An 11806-nucleotide genomic window follows, 5' to 3' on the forward strand; every position below is an offset into this window, starting at 1 on the left:
TGACCTCTTGTAAGTCTGGCAGCCAGAGTGCTTCTCTCAATCCTGTCCGTGTGCCTGATGGCTTGCCTACACTCCCCTGGTCAGAAAAACAAACATTAAATGCAGAAATGTTTTTTCCTGGCTTGCACCTTGGTCCCAGGGCATACAGCCCACAAGCTAACCGGCAAATGAACAGGGGGCAAGAGGCCAGTCTGAGGTCTGAATGTGATACAGCGAGAAAAAACTGGGAGATAGACTGGGGTTCACTTGTGAGGAAGAAAATGGGATAATTCATGTGTCTTTAACAGTATTTTAAGATTTTTGAATAAAAAAGAATACATGGGAATGGAATGTATGTTGCAAAATGTTGTTTTTCATATTATATATTAATAGTGTCTTTGCTAAATATCTATTTTTGAGGTCTTTTCTCAAATCAATCTGTCAATCATATGTTGTATTTTCAGCACTGAGAGTAATGCTTGTAAGAAAATATTGAAGGAACATTAATTTAAAAGTTATTAGTCTCTAAAAAGAAAAATGTCACAGAAAAAGTCACTCCAGTATCTAATAAAAGTCTACGGATGCAACAATATCCACACAAAAGCTTGACATGTTTTTGTCTCTGTGCTTGCTGTGCCAGGTATTCTGGAGATCAAATCAGTGGATGTGGGAGTGCTGGCCATCAGGGGCCTGAGCAGCAACCGTTACCTGGCAATCAAGAAGAATGGAGTTCTGTATGGAGCGGTAAGTTCTTTTCCTAGATTTCTTTCTTTAAGTGAGATCCCTATTACCATTTAAAACCTGAGGTCTTGGGGGACTTTTAGAACAAAGTCAAACTGTGCTAAAAGGGTCATTTTGGAGACCTAGTCTGAACCGTTTGAACTAAAACATTTATTTTGTCCTGCTTTACTTTTTAGAGTTGTCCTTTGCAGAGATAATGCAAACATACTGTATTATGATTTGATAGAAGTTTTAACCTTAACCTGCATTATTTAAACAGATATCCATATTCATCTTTAAAGAAACCTTTATTCATTTGACCTACGTGCCATATTAATTTATTTTTCACACATATGCTGATATTTACACATCTTATCAAATCCCAAGACTGTTCCCTATATTATGACATCAAAAGTAATAAATAGATATTTGTAGTTGCAGACATATGTGTTATTTTATTATAGGTATGCCATTTTCAAGCAGAGGCCTGAAAAAATAAGCACAGGGCTCAAAGTTTAATGCAAAATGTTCACTTTTTTCATTGCAAGACTATTTTCATAGTCCTGTGAGTGGTAAACTCAAATGAGTATGTCAGTGTGATAGAATCAAAGTCATACAATAAAGACTTTTTGACATGGTGATTATTTGACTTTAAAGTCTCTTGAATGCTTGATGAAATAATAGCTGCAAGACCAACTCTCCAGAAACAGGTACCGTAGTTAGTCAGTGTGAGCCATCTTCTCTTCTCTCCATTCAGAAACAGGAAACACAATCCTTCAGTTTCTCTATTCTACCTCAATCCCTCTGGGGAGAACAGCCCTGATTCATCTGTTTTCTCTCTCTTTCCTCCCTTTTCTTTATCTCATTCTCTCCCTCCTTTTTTCTCCCTATTTCTTACTTTGAAAGACCCGATTTTCTGCATGTCTCTCTGGAGCCACACCACAGATGAAATGACACACGGTAGACAAGAAAGAAAAAGAGGCATTTTGTTGCATGGCCTGAAACTGAATTCCCATGACGTCTTCTGCCCGGTGCAACACAAGCCATAGTGGCAGTAGGTAGAGAGGGACTGGCATTCGATTACACTTGATGGGTTTACACAGTGACTTCTTTATCCGTTGGTAATCAATTGAAATCATTGTTTCATTACATCCGCAGATAAAGTATCACAAAGACCATTAGGTTTGAACATTTTTACCATGATTTTCATCAACAATCACAGCATGGCCGTGTCATCTCTGGGTTTTATTTGAACACTATCTGAGCAGCTTTTTATTTATTAATCTCCTCATTATGAAGCTTATTTTTTCTGCCTGCTGCCCAAACTTACTTACCCATACCTGGGTATAATCTTGGTTTCATAAGAAAGAAAATATATGTGAGATTAGCACAGATTAGCAAAGAAGTATATTGACCTGGAACACATCTCCCAAAACAGACACATTACTTAAAATGAAAACCATCTTTAAACTATGAGATAACAAGACATTTATTATATATATAGATATATATATAAATATACGTGTGTGTGTGTGTTTCTGTGTGTGTTGCTAAATGTGATTTTTGGGACATTTTACTGTCATGCACACAGCATTGTTGGGTCATTTTGTATTATGAGTACAGGGTTGATGTCCTTACAATTCATGCAATGAAAAAGTAATTAGAGGGTGCTTAAATGTTTGTTAGCATCTACATCTTGATTTTCTCATGCAGTCATTGTGGTTCTTCTTTACCATACTTTGTGTGTTTGATTTAAATTGAAAGACAGCTGACAAATTGTTAAAGCACATGCCATCATACCAGCAACAATACTGACATGATCAGATATAAAATGTTTTTTAAAGATGAATAAAAAAAGAAAGAAAACTTTTTTTTTTGTTTGAGAATCATAATCCTTACAAGTTATACTTTGCTGTAAAGATGCCCAATCAGACTTTCCAACAATGTATGAAACAATATACATTGTAAAGTGATTTACAGTGAAAAATAAAACACCACCCCAATCACTTTGAGTCCTTTTAGGTCTGAACATTTTTTACTCAGTGAGGGGGTTCAAATTTGAAGATCAAAATGACTTTACACCCCCTGCTCAGAGTACAAATATGCAGCCTCCTCATCTTTATCTTCCATCTTTAACTTTAAATCATGTGGTAATTGGTGTACCACAGGAACAGAAAGTTCAAGTTTTGCTTCTTGCTTTGCTAATAACTGCTAATTCTGGACCTAAACACTTTGCACCTGCTTGAGTTTAGATGAGTTGTGCAAATGCCTGCAGGGATGGACAATTTCACATTTCCTACCTGCAAGATGTGTCACTTGCACATTGGTCACCTTATTACAAAAATCAGGAGGTGTTTACCCAACTGAAGTGACACTAAAGTCCCAGGAACTATGACATTAGTTTTAACATGTGAAGGAGAGAAAAGTTAGCATAAACCAAACATGTGTCCCTCAATCCCCTCCTAGTGTGCTCATGATGTGCCAATGTTTGTCGTCTGAATCTCTAGCAACCCCACCATGTGAATGTAAATTTCATGATCACAGAATGCTGGTTACTTAGTTCACTTAGAAATATTATAGAAATAGAATAGAATAGAATTAAAAAATACAATATTGGAATTGTGAGTTAGATTTGATGCCTTGGCTATTATTAGTTCTCATGCTGGGCACTGTAACAATGTGTTTTAAAAACATTAATGAATTATTATTTTAATTATATTTTGTGTCCAATTTAAATTTGCTTGGTAGCTTGAAGATGTAAGAAAAGAAAATCAGTTAAGACATCCTGCTCAGGAAGAGGTGGTGTGTGGAGGCTAGTTACTAAAACAAGTTATAGCGAGAAGAACTGTAAATTCATAGTTTTATAAAAGTGCATAATACATTGCATCTCTTTTTGAGAGCAACTACCTTGCAGCTTTTAGATGCATTTATTCCCCAACACACCTGAAGTGAATGGTTCGTTACCAGGCCTCTGCAGAGCTGAATGACATGTGGATGAAGGAATTTAGCCATTTGACTCCAGTGTTGAAGGGATGCATCTAAAAGTTGCAGGATAGTAGCTCTCAAGGACTGGACTTGGGCACCCCTGGTGTAATATAATACGTTTTCCAGGCTGGTAGCTAAGAAATGTCAAATGGTACACGTGATACCAGAATGTGCCCAAAAGGCCCATTTGATGGTTCTGCCTGGACAAATCGGTGTTAAAACCTTTATAAAACTGCTCAAGATAACTTTTTTCAAGATCTTTTGCATAAATACTTATCACACACACACACACACACACACACACACACACACACACACAACGTCTGTTAAATATTCTCATTTTACTTTGAGAACATTCAGTTTTACTTCTGGAACCAATTTGAAAAGCTGTGGCCAGACTCGGAGAGAGACAGTGAGAGATAGATACTGAGCATGATTGTATGTGTTTGTGTATGTGTGTGTGTGCGCACATGAGGGAGGGCAAACACATTTTTTTCTAGTGAGTATCAAATGCATTCAGTTAACTGCCTGCTTAAGTGACGTTAGCCTTTAGCGCAACAGCAGCTTCCAGTAAACTGGCAAACGCTGCCCTCTCAGATAATTTTCCCTTCATGTAGCAGTCACTGTGGTAATGGAAGCCACAAACTTTGTGCCACAATGCTCTTCACTGGCAGCAAGCCTGAACTTTTAAAATGTCACACCTAAAAACTAACTTGTATATCCCTAGCCTACCCATCACCCCTCACTCCCATAACACTGACACATAATTATATTAAGCATGGGAATTGTTCTTTAGCTGATGATTATTAGATTTGTGTTAAACTAAAGCTGAAAAGAACAATGTAAGCCATTAACACCTATTGCAACATGAGTTTAACAGTACCCAAGCTTAGAGGGCACCTTGATGGCTTAAATGTTAGAAACACACACAAAAAAGAAAAACACTTACAGTTTGTGTGTCCATTATCCTCTAAAACTTTAACCTTAATCATGAAAATGGTGATGAGTGGCAGAAATTAAGAGGAGAAACAGATTGGGATCATACTGGAGTAGATCAAAAGAGACTTACACTATTCAGCTGTGTCTTTAAGAGTCATCTGACTTTGGGCTAGTCCTATTAAGTTCAGATCATTCTTGAAAAGAAAAGAAACTGTGGTTGTTAAGTTAATAACAGAAAATAACAATGGTTTATTGTTGCATGCATCCCATTTCTAAGTTTACATACTTCTCTTCCACAGAGGGATTTTGGTCCGGACTGTCATCTAGTCGAATGCATCGAGGAGAACAAGTACAACACCTACGCTTCTGCTGAATGGCGCAATAAGAAGAGGCCCATGTTCGTGGGACTGAATGGCAACGGAAAACCAATGAAAGGAAAGAAGACAAGGAGGAAAAACACAGCCACACACTTCCTGCCCATAGTGGTTCAACCACGATGATTGGACTCATCGATCGTGGGACAGCTCTGCACACTGCAGGAGCTTTTTTCTTTTTTGGGAGTTACAGTGATGGCTGCAATGGGACAGATTTGAAAACGATCTGTATGATGCACTGAGGAGGAAAAGAAAGGAAATCTATAGACATTTAATTACTGTTAATAAAGACATTTCTATTTTTAAAGAAAGATATATCGGTATACATTGTATATAATATTTTCTGTTTTAAGTTATAAGGTACACTGGCACAGTTAAGCGAGAGAAAAACAAGAACAGGAACAGCGTCTGTGCCAAAATGTTATTTAGTAACACATTTCTAGATTTGTGAAGTGTGACTGAGATGAAGACAGAGAGGGAAGAAAAGGAAGTATTTTAAGAAGTTTAACTGAGAGGAGAAACAAAAGACAACAAAGAGAAAAGCAAGAAAGAGAAAGTTGTGTCAAGAAAGCATCAACATGAGTCTAACATTATCATGTTTTTCTTCCAAATTATTTATTTTATGTAATATTTAACAAAAAAATAGAACAAAAACAAAAAGGTCAAATTTTTGTCTTTTTCTGGCATTTATGTTTTTCTTTTTGAGTACTAATCATTTAAACCTAAACAAATATTAAAAAATATATTTGTCTTTAACTTGTTTGACTTGATTCCTTTTTTGAAAAAAACTGTTGCTGAGTACAGAATTAAATATGACAAAAATCAGTTTAAGAAAATATAAAAAATTGGGAAATGATTTAAATTCCTAACACAGGTTAACATACTTGTGAATCATTGCTGGCCTCCAAACTTAAATGTATTTCTAATGTTAATCATTTACGGTGTTTAAATGTACTTCTAAATGTACTTAATACTCTTTAATATAAAAATTTAGATGTCTTTTCAGCATCAGGGCCTGGACGACATGTAATTCCAGGGATCTTATATATGATTTACTATCCCAGTTATTCACAAAATAAAAGATAAAAGTAAATTTTGAAGAAGAGCTTTATCCATTTTCCTCTTGTGGAGGGTCACCTGTACCACCACGCTCTAGTGACACTACACAGCCTTGTTCACTTTAAAACTATTCCATGGAAATGTGTCTAGTTCACGTTTCTTTTTTGCACCTTTTTAAAAGACCAGTTTGACTTTGTAACTGGAAACATGATTGCTCAAAAAAAAAAAAAAAAAAAAATGCAAATGAATATTCTCACTGAGTCCTTTACCTGAGGTGTAATTTGGCCGTTTGGCCATAAAGTGCAGGAAAACACCTTTTTCATGTGACTTAAAATTTTGACTTAAAATAGTAGGACAAGCTCTGGTCTGTTAATGATGGCTTAAAGGAAATATGGTTTTTGTCCATGTTCAACAGCTAATTAATATACAAGTGTATAAATAGAGTGCAGCCCTCTTTAAAACACCTGAGCTTGACCTACTATTTCTAGCACACTTGAGTGTGTACTATGGCTTTCAGCACAGCCTCAGGATTCCCCTTTACAAATAACTAGATCAAGAAAGCTGTTATTTGGTGAATATCTTCCCTTTGTTAAATTTGGAGAGCAGCAGCTCATTAATTGGTTATGCCTTTGATGACTTTGGTGAGGTTTTAGACATAAGCCCATGATGAAAACAGATTGAAAGCCTAATTAGTCACCTTTACAGCAAGGTAGAACTTTCTAATTTTAACTAAATATGTGGGTAGCTTCCCCCCAAAAATGTGCCAAAATCCCCTGCCATGATCTCCTGTTGATATTCACTCTTGTTTTGAGAAGCACTGCAAGGTATGCCAATCACAGATGTATGACTGGCATCTTGACTCCTAATTTATAGACAGACATATCACAATTAGATTGTGGAGCCAGTGGCAATAACATATTTCTAGAATTTGGGACATGGCTTCATCCTCATGGATGGCAATGGTCTCCCCCTTTAAAGTCAGGATCGTCACAGAGTACCTTTAGAATTGGGGAATAGAGAGGGTGCACCTGCCATGAGTCCAGAACTCAACCTAGTTGAACACTTGTGTCAAGGGTACAAGATGGACTCAAGAGATCTCTTTTAATGCTGGATGAGAAGTCTCAGAAATCACAAGAGAACAAGGTTTGGGCGAAGGCTGACAAAAGTAGAATATCCACAGAACTTGGGGACATTTTGAGGGGGCACTACATACACATTTACCTGTGCTGCTCATTCCACAGATGCATAATCCTTGCAAGTTATATTTCATGACAAATATGAAAAATCAGGCTTTCCAAGAATGTATAATACAACACGAACTGGTATTATTAAAGGAAAGAAACACCTGACCGAATGCACATTTCCTTATTTTTTGTGCTAAACTTCAGTACTTCTTTCAAGTTTTATGACAACAGAATGCTGCAACCTTTTTCTTCTTCTTCACCTGATAGTTGAAAATAATGTACCATGCAGAAAACCTGCCAGAAAATTTACCAGTTAATGATTATATACTTGAATTTTACGTATAGATTGATCATGTTCCATAATGGCATCAACTAAAGCTGATACATTCTCTTTAACAGCAGCTTGACACAGTAATCTCTGAGAAATCACACCAAGCTGAAGGAGAACTTTGAAACTCTGAAGGTGTAAATGAGGAATCTGTAAGAGATTATAGTTTTGAAAGGAGACCAACAAACAGCCCAGCAGATTAGTGTAGGAGTTTCCATTTCTTGCTGCAGAGATGTCTCCCTTACAAGTAAACATGGCTTCCTGGAGGATAATCAAAAGTCTTTATGTGATAACAACAAAGACAAAGCAGGCTTTAGAAATGGCCGACACATGCATGAACACGCGCACAGATGATGTTGGGTGGCTGGGTAGCTTTGTGTGTGCATCAGTGTGGTCTAGCAGCTGGGAAAAGCCTCCTCCTTGACCTTATGTGTCTGAAACCTGTTGCTGTACCCCCCGAGACAGAAAGACACATGGAGTAGGGCATATGGTATAACATAAATATCACTCCTTTGTTTATCACCTGATTCTAATTAACTATGATGTCATGTTTTCTTTCGCTTCTCTTGTCCTCTTAAACTCATACTCTCATGTTGTTGCTGTCCTGTGTTGAGTCCTGCCCCCCGACCCACTCCAGCACTCACCCATCCCACGTATACACACACACACACACACACACACACACACACACACACAACTGTTTTTTAAAGGTTTCTGTTGTCTCAGAAAAGTTCAGATAGATTCCAGCTCTGAAACTGGATCAAACATCGAGCAAGGCTATCACATAGACGCAGTCTTGCTCTGTCCAGGACTGCAGCAGTTATAATTTGCTTACTACAAACATCACTTTAAGTCTCTTCCGTGTGTTTCTCTTATGTGTCTGTGTGTGTGTGTGTGTTTGTGTGTGCATCTAAGTTAATTTCCAAGTATGTGATAGAATCCACTAGTGTCGGTGCACCCCGCTGTGTTTATTACAAAAAGGTCCTCGATCTTCTTACTGTGCTCAGGAATCCTCAGTGTCTAACACTCATGTCAAAATGTGAGTAAGTATGATGCATCAGAGGGCGATTCAGATTTCCTTTCATCCTCCCAGGGCATCTAGTTCTTTGTTTATATGATTACTTGGGTGTTCTGTAAACGACATATCAAGTACAATTACATTGAAATGTGTTCAAGACACCGATACGCCTCCTCCTCTCCCCCTTTTCCCTCCCTCATAAAGTTCAAGGGCTGGCATTCTTAGGCCAAGATGTCTTTATTATTTGGTGGTACAACTCCAAAGACCTAAAACATCCCATTTGCATCCTTACTGGAACATAGAAATCTGGACTGAACTTAGATATCTGAGACAAATTTGCCTACTTGTTCAATCTGGAAACCTGGTATGAAGTACATTTACGGTATAACATGTGTCAGCCTCTTGGAATAGCTTGGTGTATTTTTATTGCAGCTTTAACATGACTTAATGTGCTCTTGCCTTTGCCCGTAATCCATAACAAGGCCAGACTTTAAAAGCGGGGCATTTATTCAAGACAGATGTTTCACACTGATTATCAGTGATATCTGAGTTAGTCTGTTAAATGGCACCAAACCGCGCATCGAATCTGAAGAGCACCTAACACGTTACTAAAAACAATTTGCAGTGGTGTTTTTTTTTTTTTTTTTTCTTTTCTTTTGTACTTTTGTGCCTGGTTATATTTGGTTTGTTGAGGCATGTGGTGAGGTGCGGTATGCGGTTTCTGTTTTGACTGTGTTGGGATCTATCGGACCTGTGTCGGACCTCAAATGAAATGTGCTCCAATGGCTTCACACGTTCACAGCTCCCCTGTTTGCTCAGAGGGTCTTGTGGCCGTGCTACCTGACCGCAGCAGCAGCTGTGAATATTTTACATCCTGGTGAGTGTTGGAGAGACAGAAAAAGAGGATCGAGAGAGAGGGGGAGAAAGGCTGTGCGCTCTGACTGAAAGACATGAGGATTTGAAGGGAAAGGTGAACATCTGAAAAAAAAAGAAAAAAAAAAAAAAAAAAAAAAAAACTGTCCTGGGGGCATTTACAGCAGTCAAAGGGGCAGTTCAAGAAAAAAAAGGGAGTAAGGGAGTTGTTTGCTGAGAAGGCAGCAGTTTAAGCAGGATGCCAAAGGGTGAGAGGAGAGGTGAGAGGAAGAAGGGGTGATGGGGTGCAATTGAAGGAGTTGCCAGAAAAAAAGGGGGGGTGGGGACTTGAAGGGGTATTTGGAGAAGTAAAGAGGGCCAGGGGGGCTGGCAATCATTGGAAGCAGACCAAGGGAGTTCCTGGAACCCAGAGGGTGAACCGGGAGTTGTTCTCCTCATGTTCAGCTTATTTTACACATTTTTTGTCTCTTGCCTTTTAGTCATTCAAACATCATCTCTAAGAAAAAACCCAAAACAATCAATATTTTTAATCTACATTAATTAAATAAAGATATAGAGTGGGCAAATGAGCTCCTTGTACAAAACAAAATAGAAAAAAAAAGTTCAATATTCATTTAGAAGTACAGTCATAAGAAAACAAAAGTTCCTATAATCCCAGAGGAAACTACAGGTACTTATATTATTAGAAGGTACGATATAATATTGTGCATTTCCCTTTAGTTCCTTTAGTTTTTGTCTTTATATTGTAAGTAGTCTCATATAACTGGTACAAAATTATGGTTTTTTTGGCTTATCAAAGCTCCTAACTGAGACAAGGTGACACGGAAACATTAGAGGGCACTGATTGGTCTGTGGGTGTAATAACAGCATCTGTAGATCTTAGAAATCTCATTTCTGCATGTAAATTGCATGTTGTGCCATGACTAATGAATACACAAGCCAGTTTATGAAAAGCCATATGAGTTTCTCTCTGTAAAGACCATCTGTAAAAGTCTATTACAAACTCTTTCAGTGTAATAAAATGCTGGTCACAGCTCCTTTAAATTCTTCAATTTAGAGGAGCTTCTTCTATCATGTTTGATAAAAGCGTCTGCTAACTAAAAGAAATTAAATACAAAACATGCACAGTTAAGACTTGCAGATATCCGTTCAAACTGGATGGATGTTTCAACTCCATGTCTCTTTAAATTAGAAGTCGATGAGGCTGACATTCTCATTTTTTAAGTGCAGGCAGACATAACTTGCATAGAAATGTTAAATTTTTACAGTGGAACTCTTCTGCAGACAGTACATAATATTCCTGAAAGTAATCATAAACACATGAAGCATGTGATGCCCACACTGTCTGCAGCTCCTCTCTCTTCACCTCCTCTTGCCATTTTAGAGCGGGTCTGCACCCGCTTTATCATTGCAGAACACGCTGCAATGATAAATGGCCGATCCCACCCAGGGAGATATTGTCTGTTATGGAATAGTGAAACAAGAAATTGCTGTGCCAAGTTGAACCACACTGTGTACTACATAACAGAAAAAAGCCATGATTCTTAAGAATCTAGCCAATATCTACTCCAATGACGTCTTAGTTAGAGGATTTGTGTTCAGGAAACAGGAAATTTACAATGATAGGTGTTTCACCAAAATGTGTGACCCATCAGAATCTGTGACCGCAGGAGCCCTCTGCACGTACGTTTTCAAAGACGAGCAAAGTCTTGAAGCACTTTTATCGAAGTCTGAGTTCATTATAATGCAGGTAGAGTAAAGTCACACATTCTGACATATACAACCTACAATACCACTACTGCATTTTTTCTGCTATAATCTCAAAATTAATCAAATACAGACCTACTCTATTGTAGCCATGGTTTTTGTCTGGCTTGCACAATACAAATTTGACAGCTCTATTTGGTCTGAATTGTCTAACGTGCCTCCTTGTGGAATCGTTCTTTAACAAGCTTAGTACACAAGCAAGTATGTGAACAATTATGGTTGCAATGGAGTTAGTTGGATATGCGAATGCTAGGTTAAAAGCAAGTACCTACTTGGCCATACGCTGTTACAATGCCTATACTGTGCCATATTTCACCTATGAAAATGTCAGGTGGAAAAAAAAGTAGTTCCTACATTCCTTTTTCTGCCATCGTCTGAGTGGGTGCATGGTTATCCTTGCAGTGAGCTGCTTGGGTGCTGTGTGATGGCTGCTGGTTATCTGGGTCTAGGGGCCCTTTTTGTCTACTTCTGATCCTTGAAGGGGGCATGATTGGATTTGCACAATAGCACTCATCATTAAACACAAATCCCTCCTGAAATTGTGCAATTATATTTACACACACACACATGCACACACACA

At 38.0% G+C, this 11806-nt stretch overlaps 1 protein-coding gene across 1 annotated transcript in view; it reads left to right on the forward strand.

Annotated features, from left to right (window-relative positions):
* Positions 1-5700, forward strand: part of LOC121630423 (fibroblast growth factor 10-like) — a 29895-nt gene extending 24195 nt beyond the window's left edge. The window contains exons 3-4 of the mRNA XM_041970702.1: positions 620-723; positions 4923-5700. Coding sequence (XP_041826636.1) covers positions 620-723; positions 4923-5123 — 305 coding nt within the window. The 3' untranslated portion in view covers positions 5124-5700. The remainder of the gene's footprint in view (positions 1-619; positions 724-4922) is intronic.
* Positions 5701-11806: the final 6106 nt, after the last annotated feature.

Source organism: Melanotaenia boesemani, chromosome 19, assembly GCF_017639745.1.
Source record: "Melanotaenia boesemani isolate fMelBoe1 chromosome 19, fMelBoe1.pri, whole genome shotgun sequence".
Lineage (NCBI taxonomy): Eukaryota > Metazoa > Chordata > Actinopteri > Atheriniformes > Melanotaeniidae > Melanotaenia > Melanotaenia boesemani.